Source organism: Patagioenas fasciata, chromosome 26, assembly GCF_037038585.1.
Source record: "Patagioenas fasciata isolate bPatFas1 chromosome 26, bPatFas1.hap1, whole genome shotgun sequence".
In the NCBI taxonomy this organism is placed as follows: Eukaryota; Metazoa; Chordata; class Aves; order Columbiformes; family Columbidae; genus Patagioenas; species Patagioenas fasciata.
Window position 1 is genome coordinate 4,116,999 of NC_092545.1, and position 18,613 is coordinate 4,135,611.

Genomic DNA, 18,613 nt, shown 5'->3' on the forward strand with positions numbered 1-18,613 from the left:
GAGTCCGGGGTGGGAAACTGGGGACAAAACAGGCACAAACGCCTCCGCTTTGATCCCACAACTCACTGAGGAGCTCCGTGCCTCAAAAAAAAGTTCATTAGCAGAATTAATTAAGGTGGGTTTGGCTCAGTAGCCATTTCTGGGAGCGCTAAACGCTTCTTGCAATGCACAAAAGGGGTTTGTCCCCCTTTGTCACCTCCCCCAGCACCCAGGGAGCACCCACCCCCCGTTCCGTGCACCCCGAAAGGAAAAGCCGGGGGTTTTAGACAGGATAACATAAATTTATTAAGCGTGGGGCAAAAGGAGCTGGGAGCAAGTCCTGCCATGTCCCCAGAGCCATCTGGGTCCTGATGCATCCCTGGGGGTGCCAAAAAGTCCAACCCGTGGCAAGGAGGAGGTCAAAAGGTTGGATTGAAAGCCCTCAGCAGATTTCGGGGCGCTGGTACTTCCAGAAGGCGATCTCGCCGTCGTCGCTGCACGACGCCAGCAGCCCCGGCTCCTTGGGGTTCCAGGCGACGCAGTTGACGTCCTGCGAGTGCGCCCGGGGGACGTGGGCGGCCAGCGCGAAGGTGGGCTGGTGCGGGTCGGAGGATGCGCTCTCCTCGAACACGCGGATGGCGTCGTCCCCGCAGGCCGTGGCCAGAGCCCCGGTGAGGTGGCACCTGGAGGGGACACAGCGCTGGGGTGACCTGTGCCGAGAAAACGGAGCCTGGGGGGGGTCGGATGCCAGTTGGGGTCACTCACCAGGACACGTCGTAGATGGTTCTGGAGTGGTAACCGGAGAGGGTGCAGACGCATTTCCAGGTGGGGTCGTTGCCGCTGCAGCTCACACCTGGATAAGAGAATAACTTGGGGTCTCTGCCCGCAATTCCCCAGCGGGTTAGAGAATCATTTTGGGTGGAAAAGACCTTTAAAATCATCCAGTCCAACAATTACCCCAACCCATGTCCCTGAGAACCTCATGTCCGTCTGTCCAACCCTCCAGGGATGGTGACTCCAGCACTGCCCTGGGCAGCCTGTTCCAATGCCCCACAGCCCTTTGGGGAAGAAATTGTTCCCAGATCCAACCTCAACCTCCCCTGGCGCAACTTGAGGCCGTTTCCTCTGCTCCTGGCGCTTGTTCCTAGGGAGCAGAGCCCGACCCCCATGGCTCCAAGCTCCTTCCAGGCAGTTCAGAGATCAGAAGGTCTCCCCTCAGCTCCTGTTCTCCAGCTGAACCCCCCAGCTCCCTCAGCCGCTCCCATCACACTTGTGCTCCAGCCCCTCACCAGCTCCATTCCCTTCTCTCAACTCACTCCAGCACCTTCTTAGCATAAGGAGCCCAAAACTGCGCCCAGGATTCGCAGTTTGGCCTCCCCAGTGTGACGGTCACCACCCTGGTCCCCCAGCCCACACTCAGCAGCCGTTCCGCAGGATGGGCCACCGGCCTCACCTTCCTGGTTGCCCGGCTCGTAGCGGCGCCAGATGCGCACGGTTTTGTCGTCGCTGCAGGACGCCAGGCGCTCGCCGCTGCGGTCGAAGGCCACGCTCCACACGGTGGACTCGTGTCCCTCCAGCGTGGCGCAGCACACCCAGTCGTCCTCCTCCTCCTGGTACAGCTTCACCGTGTCGTCGTAGCTGGCGGAGGCCAGGAGCTGTGGGGACACGGGTGTCACCTGTCACCCACGGGTTGAGGTCAGTGGGGCTGGAATAGGGTTTGGGGTGGAAATTGGGATGAAACACCCTCGTTTTTACCTCCTGGTTGGGATGCCAGACCACGTGCTTGACATCCTGCGTGTGGGAGTTGAGGACGCTGACGCACTCGTACTCCTCCTCCTCATCCACTGCGGGGACAGAACCCTCACGGTGAGGGCAGGGGAGGCTTTGGGGGGGACATAGCCCCCGGTGTCCCTCCCAGCGCCCCCAGCTGTCCCCTCACCTTCCCAGACCCAGACGCTCTTGTCGCGGCTGCAGGTGGCGAGCAGGGTGCCCGAGGGCGCCCAGGCCACCGACTTCACCTCGTTCTCGTGTCCCTCCAGGGTGGTGACGCACTGCAGGGGGACAGTAGTGGATGTAGGGGGTGTTTTGGGGCGCGGGGGGGCGTTTTGGGGAGGGGGTCTCACCTCAAACCCATCCTCTTGCCTCTTCCAGATGCAGGTGGTGGCGTCGAAGCTGGCGGAGGCCAGGAAGGAGCCGCAGGGCGACCAGGCGACCCTGCGCACCGTGCGCTGGTGCCCCTCGCCCAGCACCGCCCGGCAGGACCAGCCCGTGCCTGGGGACAACCGGGACACGGTGGGATGGGCCCCGCCCCGATGCCCCGCCCCAAGCCACGCCCCTGCTCCAAAACCACGCCCCTTCTCCCACCCACAGCCCTGCTCCAAACCACGCCCCCAGTCAAAGCCACGCCCCTACCCCAATACTCCCCTGCTCCAAAACAACACCCCCCTGCTCCAAACCACGCCCCTTTCCCCACGACCCGCCTCCTGCAAGCGGCCCCTCCCACACTGACCCCCGGGTCCCGCCCCCTCTATATGACTCCGCCCCTCCCTATTCTCCCTCAAAGCCTTTCTAGCTCCGCCCCCTCATCGCAGCCCCGCCCACACTGCCCCTCTAACCCCGCCCCAATCCAGCCCCTCCCCGCTCGTCTAGCCACGCCCCCTCGACGCAGCCCCGCCTCACTACCCCTCTAGCCCCGCCCCCTCACCGCAAACACGTCCTAGCCCCGCCCCTTTTCTGAGCCCCTCATCCGCTCTCTGACCACGCCCCTCACAAGACACTCCCTTTTAGCCCCGCCCCCTCTCAAAAAGCCCCTCCCTCTTTTCCCCGGTAGCCCCGCCCCCTCACCGATTCCCTCCCGTATTGATTCTTTGACCCCGCCCCGTCCCCATGGACACTTTTAGCCCCGCCCCAATCGAGCCCTCACCGCGCCTTGGCCCCGCCCCTCTCCCCTCCCACCCCCCCGCTCACCTTCCCGCCCCCACAGCCGGATCACCCGGTCTCCTCCGCACGACGCCAACAACCCCCCGCCGGGGCTCCAGGCCAGGAACCAGCACCGCGAATCGGGGTGTCCGGGGACCCTCCCCAGCAGCTCCAGCGCCTCCTTCATGCCGCCCCGCGCCGCCACGCACGCTGACGTCAGCGCGCCGGAAGCGGAAGCGGGGCTGACGAGGCCCGAGGTGGAGCCGGTGTCGCGGTCCCGGGGCTGCGATGTTCACCCCGGGTGGGCCGGGGCTGCCCGGAGGGCGGCGGCGGAGGGCGGCGGGCAGCGGGCTGCCCAAGCAGCCGGAGCGGAGCCTGGCCTCGGCGCTGCCCGGCGCGCTGTCCATCACGGCGCTGTGCACGGCGCTGGCCGAGCCCGCCTGGCTCCGCATCCACGGCGGCACCTGCGCCCGACAGGAGCTGGGAGTCGCCGACGTGCTGGGCTACGTGGATCCCGAGCTGCTCCGAGGTGAGGCCGGGGTCCCCAAATCCCCCATCCCGCTTCCGCCGGGCCCAAACACCCTCCCCATAAATCCCAGAATGTCAGGGGTCGGAAGGGCCCTGGAAAGCTCATCCAGTGCAATCCCCCCATGGAGCAGGAACACCCAGCTGAGGTTCCACAGGAAGGTGTCCAGGCGGGTTTGAATGTCTGCAGAGAAGGAGACTCCACAACCTCCCTGGGCAGCCTGGGCCAGGCTCTGCCACCCTCAGCAGGAACAAGTTTCTTCTCAAATTTAAGTGGAACCTCCTGTGTTCCAGTTTGCACCCATTGCCCCTTGTCCTGTCACTGGTTGTCACCGAGAAGAGCCTGGCTCCATCCTCCTGACACTGCCCCTTTAGATCTCTGTGAACATGAATGAGGTCACCCCTCAGTCTCCTCTTCTCCAGCTCCAGAGCCCCAGCTCCCTCAGCCTTTCCTCACACGGGAGATGCTCCACTCCCTTCAGCATCTTGGTGGCTGCGCTGGACTCTCTGCAGCAGTTCCCTGTCCTTCTGGAGTGGAGGGGCCACAACTGGACACAATATTCCAGGTGTGGTCTCCCCAGGGCAGAGCAGAGGGGCAGGAGAACCTCTCTGACCTACTGACCACATTAATAAAGATTTTTTCCTTCCCCACACCCCCTAAATGAGTTGGTTTCCTCCCATTTTACCACTGAAACTCCCCAGGGTTCGGTGTGTTAAATCACTCCAAACTCCACTATAAACCTCATTAATAAAGATTTTTTCCTTCCCCATATCACCTGAATGAGGTGGTTTCCCTCCATTTTACCACTGAAATTCCCCAGTGTTCAGCATGTTACATGAATTCAGCCCCAAATGTCAGTGATAAATGGTGTGTGGTGACCAGCGGCCAAACAGGGCTCACCTCCCACCCTGGCAAATGAATCGGTCAATATGAAGAAATAAAACATAAAAACATTGTTCCCAACTTATTTTAAATCATTAAGTCCACCCATAACCCACCCCTGGCACTGCCCCATGTGCTGAGAACCTCATGTCCATCTGTCCAACCCTCCAGGGATGGTGACTCCAGCACTGCCCTGGGCAGCGTATTGCAATGCCCCATAGCCCTTTGGGGAGGAAATTATCCCAAATTTCCAACCTCAACCTCTCCCCAGCTCCCACCTCCATCACAGACTCAGTTCCAAGCGCCTGTGACTCATTTCCAGCCTCTGTCTTTATTAATCCTTTTTAATGTGATATTAATTTAACCACAGGGGTGATTTTAAACTCCCTTTAGCCCCCAGTTCCAGTTCTGGATGTGCAGAATCCACACAAATCTAGGTGGGGTGACACAGGATCTCCCTCACCGTGAGCTCACATCTCTGGTGGGATGTGTCATTAATTAAAAGCCTTTTAATTAACCCCCTCAGCTTCACTTTAAATAAGGACTTCACGCAAACTGCTTTGTTATTTCGCTTTTTTAGCTTTAATTCCCCCAGCGATAATAGTTTATAAAGTGAAATACATGAGCGGTCCAACCGATGTGGTATAATTGATGCCGCTTTCTCCGCCTGGTGAGCGATTTGGGGTGGAAAACGGGCTCGAAATCCGCTTTTCTCCCTCTCCTCGCAGATTACTGCATGAACCCGCAGACGGTTCTGCTGCTCCGCGTCATCGCCGCCTTCTGCTTCCTGGGCATCATCTGCAGCCTCTCGGCCTTTCTGCTCGACGTCTTCGGCCCCAAACACCCGGCGCTCAAGATCACCCGGCGCTACGCGTTCGCCCACATCCTCACAGGTAATTCCCGTGGGAACGGCGATTCCACCCCCCCAGCTCATTTATTTTTATCCCTGATGTAAAAAAAATACCCCCCAAAAGGCTTTTTTGCAACCTTTTAGTTCAGAGTTGCAACGCAGAAGCCTCCTGTGGCTTAACCGAGAGTTAAATCTTGCGGGGAAGAGGTCAAGGACGAGCGTTAAGCACCTATTAACAGGTTTTAGTTTTTAAAAGAGCTCCCTTAGTGCCTGTCTGGGGGATAAGGTCACCTTTGTGGCTTAGGAGGAGCTTTCAAATCCTTTATCCTGGGCTGAATTAACATGCGAGCGGATCAGGGAAAGTTCTCAGCCTGTTTGTCTGAAAAACCACCCCGCAAACCGCTCAGTTTCACTTGTTTTACCCCTCAGCGTCTATTTGATGGATTAATCATGAAACAAACGCCCTGGTTTATTATTTCCCGGTGTTCTTAGCCTCTCTCCGGCTCTTTTCTGCAGTCCTGCAATGCGCCACCGTCATCGGCTTCTGCTACTGGGCCTCGGAGCTGATCCTGGCCCAGCAGCAACAGCACAAAAAGTACCACGGCTCCCAAGTTTACGTCACCTTCGCCGTCAGCTTCTACCTGGTGGCGGGGGCCGGGGGGGCGTCCATCCTCGCCACGGCCGCCAACCTCCTGCGCCATTACCCCACCGAGGAGGAGGAGCAAGCGCTGGAGCTCCTGTCCGAGATGGAGGAGAACGAACCGTACCCGGCCGAGTACGAAGTCATCAACCAATTCCAACCACCGCCAGCTTACACCCCCTGACAGCTTCACCACCTTCACCGCGTCCTCCCCCCACCAAACTTCACCCCCTCGCCTCCAGATCCTTCTCACACAGAGGAAAGAACCGTTTGGGTCGGGTGAGCGATGGTTTCTCTCTGTCCTTTAATTTTACCAATGCCGCGGTGCGATTTTGAGCCCCGGGTGGAAATAACGACGGCGGAGGCGCCCGCTGAGGATTTTCACCGGTTTTATCTCATCCCCGCCGCCAAGGAGGGGGAAATGGCGCTGGAATCGCTCAGCGGACTCGATCCCTCCTCCGAGGTGTAAAATACACCCGAGAAAAGGCGTCACGCATGCGCGTGTGTATATATTTATATATATATATATATATGTAGGGAAAACGCTGGCAAGGGGGAACGGCCCTTTCCAGCGTCTGGACAGACACAGAACCACCCCCCACACCGCTCCACGTGTCCCTTTTTTTCTGACCACACGAGGGTTTTGAGCATTTTGCACTTTATTTCAGCCTCGGGGGCTTGGGGGTGAGGACGGTGACGCTTTCGGGGGCATCACCGCTATAAAACCCCCTTTGCGAGCGGCCGACACGACATCCCAAAGCTCTTTGGACGCCGGCGCCAGTTTTGGGGGCAACTCCAACCCCTCACCGAGCAAATTTTGGGGGGTTTTTTAGCCAAGATACGACCAGACTTCAGCGCTGGGAAACCAGCGTCTGTGCCTGCGGTTTTATGCAAGTTCCCCATCCCCATGCTGACCGACTCTTCTGCTTCTTGCTCCCGCTTTTAATCTTCGTGTTTTTCTGTCCTGCTCTTGGTTTTCTCACCACCGTTTTGCTCCACAAACCCCACAAGACAACAGACACCGAGGAGCAGCCGCTTCCCCAGATGGTACCACAGAGACGATCCGAATCATCCAGACCCCAACCAGGTTTTTTTGGCTATTTAAAGCAAAATTAACATGTAATAAAGACACAGGGATGCATCAACTCGAGCACCGCGGCACCAAAAGCCTCAAAGCCGATTCTGCGAAGGTTTAGAGAAGGAGTTTTAGGACAGAAAAAACGCTCGTTGTACGTTCTTGACCGTCCCCTTAATGCTTTTATTCCCTATTTTCTTCCCACCGGCTGTTTTGCCCGGTTTGTCCCCTTATTTTGTGTCCCCCGCGGCAGCACTGGCTATGCTTTGGCCGCTCACTGGCGCTCAGACCGGGGCTCTAAATGGGAAACAATCAACACAGGGAGGACATGGTGAGGCTGGGAGGAGGAAAATTAACCCCTGAAAATACTCAAGGAGGAAAATCAGCCCCTGAAAACCCTGAAGGAGGAAAATCAGCCCTGGAAAAACCTTGAGGGGGAAAATCAACCCCTTAAAAACCTTGAGGAGGAAAATCAGAATCCCAGAATGTGAGGGGTTGGAAGGGACCTGGAAAGCTCATCCAGTGCAATCCCCCCATGGAGCAGGAACACCCAGCTGAGGTTCCACAGGAAGGTGTCCAGGCGGGTTTGAATGTCTGCAGAGAAGGAGACTCCACAGCCTCCCTGGGCAGCCTGGGCCAGGCTCTGACACCCTCACCAGGAACAAGTTTCTTCTCAAATTTAAGTGGAACCTCCTGTGTTCCAGTTTGCACCCATTGCCCCTTGTCCTGTCACTGGTTGTCACCGAGAAGAGCCTGGCTCCATCCTCCTGACACTGCCCCTTTAGATCTCTGTAAACATGAATGAGGTCCCCCCTCAGTCTCCTCCAGCTCCAGAGCCCCAGCTCCCTCAGCCTTTCCTCACACGGGAGATGCTCCACTCCCTTCAGCATCTTGGTTGCCCTGCGCTGGACTCTCTGCAGCAGTTCCCTGTCCTTCTGGAGCTGAGGGGCCACAACTGGACACAATATTCCAGGTGTGGTCTCCCCAGGGCAGAGCAGAGGGGCAGGAGAACCTCTCTGACCTACTGACCACCCCCTTCTAACCCACCCCAGGTACCATTGGCCTTCCTGGCCACAAGGGCCCAGTGCTGGCTCATGCTCACCCTGCTGTCCCCAGGACCCCCGGGTCCCTTTCCCCTACACTGCTCTCTAATAGCTCATTCCCCAACTTACACTGGAACCTGGGGTTGTTCCTGCCCACATTCAAGACTGTACACTTCCCCTTGTTCTATTTCATTACATTTTTCCCTGAAAATACTCGAGGAGGAAAATGAACCCCTGAAAAGTCTTTGAGGAGGAAAATCAGCCCCTGAAGATCCGTGAGGGTTGGATGGGTGGGTGCGGGGCATGGGGGAAGGCGGCAGTGCATTTTTTGGGGGGTTTTCCTGTTTTCTGGGGGTTTTCCCAGCCCCAACATGGCTCCTTTTCCTCCACCTCCACGTCCCCGGCCAAACCCATGTCCCGCGGCGGCAAAAGCGTTGGGGTTTCCTCACTGGGGGCTTATATGCAAGAGGAGGGGCTGGAGTGTAAATAGTCTGTGCATAAACACACTGTATTTCTGTAAAAAAAACCCAAAAAGAGGCAAATTCATGTCGTTTCCCTGCTCTGGATGGAATCCGGACAGGGTGTGGGGTGCTGTGGGTTTTGGGGCTCCCCCCGGCCCTTCTATGGGGAAATAAATGGGGTGCAACGAGCTGTGTGTGGGGGATTGAGCTTTGTTCTGGGAAATGGGGGTGTCCCCTCCTTGTGCTGTGCCCTGATAAGCAGCCCTGCACCCCAATAACCAACCGTGCACCCCAATAACCAACCCTGCATCCCAGTAACCAGCTCTGCACCCCAGTAACCAACCCTGCACCCCAGTAACCAACCCTGTATCCCAGTAACCAGCTCTGCACCCCAGTAACCAACCCTGCATCCCAGTAACCAGCAATGCACCCCAATAACCAGCTGTGCATCCCAGTAAACATCACTGCACCCCCATAACCAACCCTGCACCCCCATAAATGTCTGTACCCCAATACCCCCTGCAACCCAATACCCCCTGCCTCCAATAACCCCCTGCACCCCAATAACTCCCGTCTGCACCCCAATAACACCCTGCCCACACACACTGTGCCCCAATAACCCCCCACCCACAGCCCCTGCACCCCTGTAACCCCTCTGTCCCCCATAACTCCCTGTGCCCCCCAATAAACCCCTGCCCCCAATACACCTCTGCACCCCAATAACCCCCCCTGCCCACACATCCTGTCCCCCAATAACGCCCTGCCTGCATCCCCTGCACCCCCATAGGCCCCTGCCCCCCGGTAGCCCCCCTGCACCGCAACATACCCCTGCACCCCAATAACCCCCCTGCCCACGCACCCTGTCCCACAATAACCCCCCACCCTCACCCCCTCCACCACATAACCCCTGTGTCCCCCATAGCCCCCCATGACCCCCAATAACCCTCTGCCCCCCAATAACCCCTGCCATGCAATAACCCTCTGTCCCCTGATATCCCCCTGCACCCCAATAAGCCCCCGTCCTCACCCCCTGAACCCCCATCGCCCCCCTGCACCCCTCTAACCCCTCTGTCCCACATAGCCCCCCATCGCTCCCAATAAGCCTCCTACACCCCTATAACCCTTCTGTCCCAAATAACCCTCTGCCCCCCAATACCCCTCTGCACCCCAATAACCCACTGCCCACACACCCTGTCCCCCAATAACTCCCCGCCCGCACCCCTTCACCCCTATTACCCCTCTGTCCCCCATAACACCCTTGTGCCCCCAGTAACCCCCTGTGCCCCCCAATAACCCCCCTGCACCCCAGTATCGGGCCCCACCCGCACCCCAAGCTCCGCAAGTGGGGGCGTGGCCCTGACCAAGCCCCGCCCCTCACTCCAAGCCCCGCCCCCTATCTCCCCGCGCCCCTCGCGCCCTTGCTCTCCCTCCCCGCGTCCCCTAGCACACAAGGGGGCGGGCCTTTCCCCGCCGCTACCCAATCACCGCACGGAGCGGGCGAGCCACCACCCAATCGGCAGGCGGCGCGGCGCGATGACGCAAGCACCCTGCGACGCGGGGCGGCCCGCGGAGGGAGCGGCGGCATGTTGCAGCCGCGGCGGCCGCTCGTCGGGCTCGTCTCCCGCTGCGCCCGCACCGCCCGCCTGGGCCCCCGCCCGCCCGGGCCCGCCGAGCCCGGCGGACAAGCGGGGGGAGGCGCGGGGTGGCGGGGCCTGCTGGGCCTGCTGGCGCGGCAGTGCAGCTGCCTGACGGGGCAGCGGGCGCGGCAGGCCCGGCGGGGCTGGTACCGCGGGGGCGGCGGGAGCGGCGGGGACGCGGCGGCGGAGCGGGCGAGGCACAGCGGAGGCGGTGGAAGCGGCGGGGGGTGGTGGTGGTGGTGGCGGGGGCTGCTCCGAGGCCGCCCCGCCTTCGCCGCTACCGGCCGCCTCATGGCGACTCTGGCCGGTGTCTTCGTCTGGGACGGGCAGCGGATCGAGGAGGAGGAGCTGCAGCGGTGGGTGCAGCCGCGGGGCCCCCGACACCCCCACTGGGAAACCCCCAAATCCTCCGCGGCCCGGGGTACTCGGCGCTTCGGGTCCCAAACTCCCCGCCCCCTCCGCTCCTTAGGACCTGGGGGGCCCCCAAACCCTCAGGGGTAGCCCCCTGAGGGACCCTAAGGGGTCCCCTCCCTTTACCAGGTGCATTTGGGCTTGGGGTGCCCTTATCAAACCCTTGGGAGATGCTCTTCCCCACCAAGTCGACCATCGTTAGGGATGCACCCCAATTTTCTAAAGCTCCCAAACACTATGGGGTGCCTCTCAAGTCCTCAGGGGTACCCCCCAAATTCTGAGGTGTTTCCCCCCTCTTAGCAGGTGCATTGGGACTTGGGGTGCCCCTATTAAACCCTTGGGAGATGCTCTTTCTTCCCCCTTCAAGTCCACCATCGTTAGGGGTGCACCCCGATTTTCTAAAGCTCCTGAATCCTCAGGGCTGCCCCTCAAATCCTATGGGGCCTTCACCCCTCTTACTAGGTGCATTGGGACTTGGTGTGCCCCCCAAAACCCTTGGGAGATGCTCTCCCTCCGCAAGTCCACCATCACTAGGGGTGCACCTCACTTTTCTAAAGCTCCCAAATCCTTGGGCTTACCCCCCAAATTTTTATAGGGTGGGAGAGCCCACCCCAAGTCTCTCCAGGTCTGGGGGTGTCACCATCTGTGCATTCTGTGCCATGTGCTGATATGGGGGTGCACCCCAAGTCCCCTCCCAACAAGGTGCCCCCCAAATCCTCAGGGTTCTCCCCCCCTTACCAGGTGCATTGGGACTTGGGGTGCCCCCACCAAGCCATTGGGAGATGCTCCTTCCCCCATCACTGGGGGTGCACCCCAGTTTTGTGAAGCTCCCAAATCTCTGATGTGCCCCCCCCAAATTTTTGAGGGGTGGGGGAGCCCCCCCCCAACCTCTCCAGGTCTGGGGGTGTCACCATCTGTGTGTTCTGTGCTGTGCATTGATGTGAGGGTGCACTGTGAGTCCCCCCAACAGGGTGCCCCCCAAATCTGCCCCGAATCACTGACCTTGTGGGGTGTCCCCCTGCCCTTTTGGGGGGTGCACCCCTGCAAATTGGGCCACCCCTGCCCCCCCCAGTTCTCTGCTTGGTGCCCCCTGCCCCCCTTGGGATTTAGGGGTGCACCTTCTGCCCCCCAATCCCCACCTGCCCCAGGGGTGCAGCACAAAGGGGTGTCCGTCCCCCTCCAATACCGGGTGCCCCCATTGTACTGCTGCACCTGGTGGGGGACACACGGAACCCTTCCAATCCGGTGACAAAAGGTCCCTCTGACCTTCCTGGTCGCTGTTTGGAGCGCGTGGCCTCGTTAAGGTGTAATTATCCTGCGTGGGGTGTGACGAGGCGGGAGAGGGTAATTAAAACCTTAATGAGGAGCTCGGGGTGCCATGGGGCAGCGCTGGGTTCCCCCCTTTTAAATTCTGCTGCGTCGTCCCGACCGTCCTGTGGGCATTAAACACCCAGTATTTATTTAAGTAGCTTATTTAAGGCTTAATTAAATCTTGGAGCTAACGAGAAACACCCCAACCTGTGACACATTCAAACGTTTTACGGAGATCCTGACTTCACCTTTACACCAAATCCCGGTTTTATTCCCAAACATCGTGCGATTATTTGGATCCAAGCGCCGTGATAAACCCGGCCTGAGGTTTTCCAATGTGCTCAGCAAGGCTGGGCTTAGGCTTGGGATTAAAAGCAGAGTTCAAGGTTACTCACCTCAATTTAAGGACTTCTTAAGCCCAACCTTCCTCCAGTGCCCTTTTCCAGAGCTCGCTGTGATTAACCCTCTTTATTCTTTAATTTCTCCTTATTCCTTTAATCACTCGTTGGGCTCCGGTTTAGTTGCAGGAGCAATAAACTCCTCCTGGGTTTAAAATAACTCGTTGCGTCCGTATCGTCTTTCTCTTCCCCTCCCAACTCTCGTTCTCCTCCTGCCACTTCTAATTTAACTTATTTCCGTGATAAAACCAAAATCCCTGTTCTGGCATCGCCATCCCCACCTTTATTTTTATAGATTTTAATGGTTTTTAGGGTAAAAAACACCCACAGCTGGTGTCCCCTATGGTGATGTCCCAGCTGTTGAACCACCGACACAAACCTAAATATTAACCTAAATATTAAATAAATATTATCCTAAATATTAACAAAGCGGTTTAAACGCAATAAAAGGCAATTTGTAGTGGTTAAAAATTCACACGAAGTGTCAATAGAACAATTTTAATCGCTGATTTTGTCCTAACAGGGAAATGCAAAGGGCAAAGAGATAAAACAAGGAATAAATAAGATAATAATAAGTAATAAAATTTCTGTGCAAAGAAATAAAAAATAAAGACTTTCTGGGCGTTATTTAGGTTCAGTTTTGTGGGAAATACAGAATAAAGCTCGAGACAGACACGCGGCGGCTGTTAAAACACACAGAAATGTATTTATCCTGTTGTAAATGAGTCCCGCGAAGCATTGGGAGCGACGTTAATTCAGCCAGACCGGCGGGACCTGCCCCGCAGGTTCCCAATCCGCGCTTTAATTCTGCCTGGCGCTAATTACTTTAATCTAATTAGTGTCTCCAGGTTGGTGCGATCCGCCTTCCGTGGGGTTGGGGACTCCAGATGTGGGAAAACCAGCTGTTCTGCTCCAATATTATTTATTGTATTAATTTGTGGTGCAGTTTATCTGCTTTTATCACTTCCCAGGAACAAGCCCCTTGATGTCTCCCCTATAAAACAGCACAAACCACTTAGAATTTAAGAATAAAAAGGCTATAGAGGTGGATCTTTGCTGCTCTTTCCCCACTAAAATCCTTCAGTGTGACGCTTGGGAAGGTTTTACCCATTTCAGGTGAATCCATGTGTTGTACAAACGACCCGAGGAGGCTTCGATTGTTAATTATTGTGTATTTTCTCCCTCCTCGCAGGTCGGCGCAGGAGATAAAATACATGGAGAACATGTTGGGGCCGCGGATGGAGCCCAAACGGGAGCGCGAGCCCGGGGAGCAGCCCTGGGAGTTGATCATGGACAAAAAGCACTTTAAACTCTGGCGCCGGCCCATTGGGGGCACCCACTTGTATCAATACCGAGGTAACGGGACCCCCCGAACTCCCCTTTTGCGCTGGGATTTATCCAAAATGCTTTAAAAAGTGGGATTTGTCGCACTTTGTTTCGCTCTCCGTACATTCCACCCCCGTTTAGCACGTCAAGGGGGTCCCATTTAGCACATCAAGGGGGGTCCCAGCGCTACCGCCCGCCTTAAAACCACATTGTAATTTCAATTTTGCGGCGCTGAGGTTGAGATTAACCCGGGATTAACAACTATTGCTTTCCCACAGTGTTCGGGTCGTACACGGACGTGACTCCCCGGCAGTTCTTCAATGTACAGGTGAGCGCGGTTGCAAATAAAACGCACCCCCTGCCGGGGAAATAATGAATATATTCATCTTAATACAAATTCTGCAATGGAAAGCCAAGCATGGTATAGAGCACAAGCAGGGATTTGGGATTTTATGCTCGTTTCTGATGGAAATAAAGGAGCGACACACGCGGGATGTGGGTTTCTGGTCCTCCCTGCCGCTCCTGCGCTTCCTCTCTGCTGCCTTTTAAATCATATTTAATAATTCCCCGCGGGTTAAATGGCACAGATGAGAAGGTCAAGGGCTGTTTAACGCTGCTGTTGGACTTTTGCCGTGACTCCGCTTCTCTTTAACATCTTTCTTCCTTTTCTTTCGCCAGCTGGACACTGAATACAGGAAAAAATGGGACTCGCTGGTCATCAAATTAGACGTAATCGAGCGAGACGTGGCCACTGGATCCGAAGTGATTCACTGGGTCACTCATTTCCCGGTGAGCTTCTCTTTTTTATCCCTTTCTGGCGATTCTCAGCCGGTTGATGCCTTCATTTGTTGATTTTTTAATCTCTTTTTTGTCCAGTATCCGATGTATTCGCGCGACTACGTCTACGTGCGCCGGTACAGCGTGGACAAAGAGAACAACCTGATGGTGCTGGTCTCACGGTGGGTTGTTTTTCCAACCGTTTCCTGTCTCTAAAACAAACTTGAGTGCTGGGTTTAAACTCCACAAGCTTTTAAGCCTCCCCTTCAAAACCTCAGGGGTCTGCCTCAAAAATACAGTGTTTTTTGGGGTGAAAAACTTGGGTTTTTTTGTACCTGACTCCAAAATATCAGTGGATACTCCGTGTAGCTCATCTCCTGCTTTTCTCGTTCCCCCCAGGGCCGTGGAGCATCCGAGTGTCCCCGAGGACCCCGAGTACGTTCGGGTCAGGACCTACGAGTCCCAAATGGTCATTCGGCCCCACAAAACCTTCGACGAGGTGCGTTTTGGGGGGAAAGCTGGAAAACGGGGTGAAAAACTTGTTACGAGGGGGGAACTGCACCTTTTCTGGCCGTTGTCCGGAGCACTAAGCTGGGGTGAATAGTGCAGAGGGACAAAAGGGACGAGTTATTGTCCCAAAACGAGGGACAAAAGGGACGAGTTATTGTCCCAAAACGAGGGACAAAAGGGATGAGTTATTGTCCCAAAACGAGGGACAAAAGGGACTAATTATTGCCCCAAAATGAGGGACAAAAGGGACGAGTTATTGCCCCAAAACAAGGGAAACATGTCCACGTGCGGCTCTGAAAGGATTTGAAGCTTAATTCCAGCAGCTTGAGACTCTTTCTGGTGCCCTTGGGGAGACAAATGCGTCGCATCAAAGCACCAAACTCATTTTAAAAAGCCTTTGGCCTCGCAATGTCTCCTTCCTCACACCTTCCTCTTCAACAAACCCTCGCGGGGCGTCCGGAGCCTGAAAATCGAGCTGGGAAGTGGAAGATTGGGGCGAAAAAGCCTCCTTGGGTGCTTTAAATGAATCTTTATGGTTCTATAGCACAAGCGACCCAAAAAGGGATTTTAGGTGAGGATGTGAAGCCTGACGGAGTTTTTCTCCCACTTCAATCTCTTGTTTTCTCCTTCCCCAGAATGGTTTCGATTATTTGTTGACCTACAGCGACAACCCCCAGACCGTGTTCCCCCGGTACTGCGTCAGCTGGATGGTGTCAAGCGGTGAGTTGGGGTGAAATTTGGGGGGGATTCAGACTCTTCTCACAGAATCCCAGAATGTCAAGGGTTGGAAGGGACCTGGAAAGCTCATCCAGTGCAATCCCCCCATGGAGCAGGAACACCCAGCTGAGGTTCCACAGGAAGGTGTCCAGGCGGGTTTGAATGTCTGCAGAGAAGGAGACTCCACAGCCTCCCTGGGCAGCCTGGGCCAGGCTCTGACACCCTCACCAGGAACAAGTTTCTTCTCAAATTTAAGTAGAACCTCCTGTGTTCCAGTTTGCACCCATTGCCCCTTGTCCTGTCACTGGTTGTCACCGAGAAGAGCCTGGCTCCATCCTCCTGACACTGCCCCTTTAGATCTCTGTAAACATGAATGAGGTCACCCCTCAGTCTCCTCTTCTCCAGCTCCAGAGCCCCAGCTCCCTCAGCCTTTCCTCACACGGGAGATGCTCCACTCCCTTCAGCATCTTGGTGGCTGCGCTGGACTCTCTGCAGCAGTTCCCTGTCCTTCTGGAGCTGAGGGGCCACAACTGGACACAATATTCCAGATGTGGTCTCCCCAGGGCAGAGCAGAGGGGCAGGAGAACCTCTCTGACCTACTGACCACCCCCTTCTAACCCACCCCAGGTACCATTGGCCTTCCTGGCCACAAGGGCCCAGTGCTGGCTCATGGTCACCCTGCTGTCCCCAGGACCCCCAGGTCCCTTTCCCCTACACTGCTCTCTAATAGCTCATTCCCCAACTTACACTGGAACCTGGGGTTGTTCCTGCCCAGATTCAAGACTCTACACTTGCCCTTGTTCTATTTCATTCAATGTTTCCCTGCCCAACTCTCCAGCCTGTCCAGGTCTCTGATGGCAGCACAGCTTCCAGTGCCACCACTCCTCCCAGCTTGGTGTCACCAGCAAACTTGCTGACAGTCACTCTATTCCCTCGTCCAAATCATTGATGAATATATTGAATAATCCCGGCCCCAGCACTGCCCCCTGAGGCACTGCACTGGGTCCAGGCCTCAACTGGACTCTGCCCCACTGACCACGACTCTCTGGCTTCTGGAACAAGCACCAGGACCAGAGGAAATGGCCTCAGGTTGCGCCGGGGGAGGTTGAGATTGAATCTTGGGAACAATTTCTGTTCCTTCTGGAAAAAAACAGCAGGTTCCTTGTGGGTTTTTTTAATAAAATGAGCTTTCTTTTCCATATTTCAGAGCAGCGCTGGCTCTGAAGTGTCTCTGAAAAAGGGTTAAAATATGTTTGCTCACCACACTCGACCTTTTTCTCTCGCACCGCCCCGCGTCGCCAACCACAAAAACCACTTTTCTTCCGCCCTGCGCTCTTAAATGCGTCTAAAAAAGCGCAGGAGCCGCCTCCATGTGCTAAACACTCGTTTTTTAAGAATAAAATTCTAATATAAAATTCTAATTGGGAGAAATGCGACCGTGCGGAGCTGGTGCAGCGGCGGAGGTGAGAATTTAAAAGGTTAAACATTGAAAATATTAAGTATTTTAAATTAAAGTGTCAAATATTAGAAGCCCCTTAATGACTGCAGGATCCCCCCGCCTTGAATAAAGTGGAGCTGAGTTATTAGGAGAAAATTGGGAGAGAGGAAAGATATTGGGCAAGGAAATCAGGAGGGGAAATGAAAATTAGGAGGGGAATAAAATCAGAGAAGGAAACTATAAATTAGGGAGGAAAAGAAGATCACGAGGGGAAAGAAAATCAGGGAGGGAAAGAAAAATTAGGAGGGAAAAGAAAGATCAGTAGGAGAAGGAGAAATTAGGGAGGAAAATAGAGTGAGGGGAGCGGGGCTGGGGAAGGACCAGGCTGGGATGTCACCCCAGCCCAGTGGCACTTTGTGGGTCACTGTCCCTCACCCCATTCCACTCTCCCCACCCCAGGAATGCCAGATTTCCTGGAAAAACTCCACACAGCGGCTCTGAAAGCCAAAAAACTGGAGCTGGAGGTGCGGGACTACATGGCGGCGCGGCCTGCGGACAGCGAGGGCAAGGCGGGCATGGCGGCCCCTGAACACAAGGCCGACGGCTCCTGCGGCTCTGCCCAGCTGGAATTCGCCTGACCGGACCCCCCCGGGATGACGGGGAGCTCAGCACTGGTGAGGGACTCCCCAAAATGTCACAGTGACGGAGCCGCCGTCGGATTCTCCACCCCCTTGCTTGTCCCCAAATCTCCGGGCCTACATGAGGACGGGGGTGTTGCGTCCCCCCAGCTCCGCCCTGTGTGTGTTCGTGGGCTGATGAAATGTCGTGTCGTCGCTAAATATTTCCCAAACGGGGAAAAAAATACTCTAAACAACATAATTTATGGCCTTCTCCCCCCCAACAAATCCTATTCTGAACCCTGAATATTTTTGGCTCGGCGCTCGCACTGGATGAGGATCCTCCACGGAACTGTCTTGGGGTGTTTTATGGTTTCTTTACCCCCAAAAGTGTTGTTTTTTCCACCAAAAAGACCCTTCGACCCTTCCGGGGGGTTGGTATTACCAAGGTGAGGCCATGAACTGGTGAAACTGGGGGGAAAATGCTATTTTTGGGGTGGTTTTTAGCTGCTGGTTGTGTAGGGGATGTGGGGGGGGAACCTTCGTGCCGGTGACAGCCGGGGTCACCGTGACCCCCCGGGGCCGATCCCGATGGGTTGTGGCACAAGGTGGGGTCGGGAAGAGCAAAATACTTAAATAAATCATCTCTCGTAGCCACAGCCCCGGATCCTAATTAATTTCCCTTATTAACGAACCCCCCCTGTGGTCTGACAGACAAAGGTTTGTCCCCTGCAGCAGTGATAACTGGGACCCCCCCCCGCACACTCTTTAACCCCCCCTTTAAATACATTTATCATAAATATTAAAGCTAAATATTAATCCCCACCTCAGAATAAATTTATCATTAAAAAATCTAAATATTAATCCCCACCTCAGAATAAATTTATCATGAAAAAATCTAAATATTAAATCCCACCTTAAAATAAATGTTAAATCTAAATATTAATCCCCTCCCTTAGAATAAATTTATATATAAATGTCAAATCCAAATGTTAATCCCCACCTTAGAATAAATTCCTCAAAAGAAATCTTAATTTTAATCCCCACCTTAGAATAAATTCCTCATAAAATATCTAAATATTAATCCCCACCTTAG

General features: G+C 55.5%; 3 protein-coding genes across 3 annotated transcripts; 2 read left to right on the plus strand and 1 right to left on the minus strand.

Annotated features, from left to right (window-relative positions):
- Window positions 1–260: 260 nt before the first annotated feature.
- Window positions 261–3,117, minus strand: CIAO1 (cytosolic iron-sulfur assembly component 1). Its single transcript, XM_065856571.2, has 7 exons — window positions 2,947–3,117; window positions 2,103–2,251; window positions 1,919–2,030; window positions 1,735–1,823; window positions 1,433–1,634; window positions 745–832; window positions 261–662 (listed from the first exon to the last, which is right to left on the minus strand). Exons 1-7 carry the CDS (start codon window positions 3,083–3,085, stop codon window positions 422–424), a joined length of 1,020 nt encoding a protein of 339 aa, XP_065712643.1. The 5' UTR covers window positions 3,086–3,117; the 3' UTR covers window positions 261–421.
- Window positions 3,118–3,126: 9 nt separating this feature from the next.
- On the plus strand, window positions 3,127–8,563 carry TMEM127 (transmembrane protein 127). Its single transcript, XM_065856572.2, has 3 exons — window positions 3,127–3,427; window positions 5,035–5,199; window positions 5,673–8,563. The coding sequence occupies exons 1-3, from the start codon at window positions 3,187–3,189 to the stop codon at window positions 5,978–5,980; spliced, it is 714 nt and encodes a 237-aa protein (XP_065712644.1). The 5' UTR covers window positions 3,127–3,186; the 3' UTR covers window positions 5,981–8,563.
- Window positions 8,564–9,932: 1,369 nt separating this feature from the next.
- On the plus strand, window positions 9,933–18,176 carry STARD7 (StAR related lipid transfer domain containing 7). Its single transcript, XM_065856570.2, has 8 exons — window positions 9,933–10,368; window positions 13,325–13,488; window positions 13,737–13,786; window positions 14,137–14,247; window positions 14,335–14,417; window positions 14,635–14,734; window positions 15,381–15,465; window positions 17,360–18,176. The coding sequence occupies exons 1-8, from the start codon at window positions 9,959–9,961 to the stop codon at window positions 17,536–17,538; spliced, it is 1,182 nt and encodes a 393-aa protein (XP_065712642.1). The 5' UTR covers window positions 9,933–9,958; the 3' UTR covers window positions 17,539–18,176.
- The last annotated feature ends 437 nt before the right edge of the window (window positions 18,177–18,613 follow it).

Coding starts and splice junctions, on each gene's coding strand:
- CIAO1 (XM_065856571.2), bottom strand. CDS start 3,085: ATGAAGGAGGCGCTGGAGCTGCTGGGGAGGGTCCCCGGACACCCCGAT. Junction 1,635..1,734: donor TCTGGCATCCCAACCAGGAG/GTAAAAACGAGG, acceptor GTGTCCCCACAG/CTCCTGGCCTCCGCCAGCTA. Junction 833..1,432: donor CGAGCCGGGCAACCAGGAAG/GTGAGGCCGGTG, acceptor TCTCTTATCCAG/GTGTGAGCTGCAGCGGCAAC.
- STARD7 (XM_065856570.2), top strand. CDS start 9,959: ATGTTGCAGCCGCGGCGGCCGCTCGTCGGGCTCGTCTCCCGCTGCGCC. Junction 13,489..13,736: donor CCACTTGTATCAATACCGAG/GTAACGGGACCC, acceptor GCTTTCCCACAG/TGTTCGGGTCGTACACGGAC. Junction 14,248..14,334: donor ACTGGGTCACTCATTTCCCG/GTGAGCTTCTCT, acceptor TTTTTTGTCCAG/TATCCGATGTATTCGCGCGA.
- TMEM127 (XM_065856572.2), top strand. CDS start 3,187: ATGTTCACCCCGGGTGGGCCGGGGCTGCCCGGAGGGCGGCGGCGGAGG. Junction 3,428..5,034: donor GGATCCCGAGCTGCTCCGAG/GTGAGGCCGGGG, acceptor CTCTCCTCGCAG/ATTACTGCATGAACCCGCAG. Junction 5,200..5,672: donor GTTCGCCCACATCCTCACAG/GTAATTCCCGTG, acceptor TCTTTTCTGCAG/TCCTGCAATGCGCCACCGTC.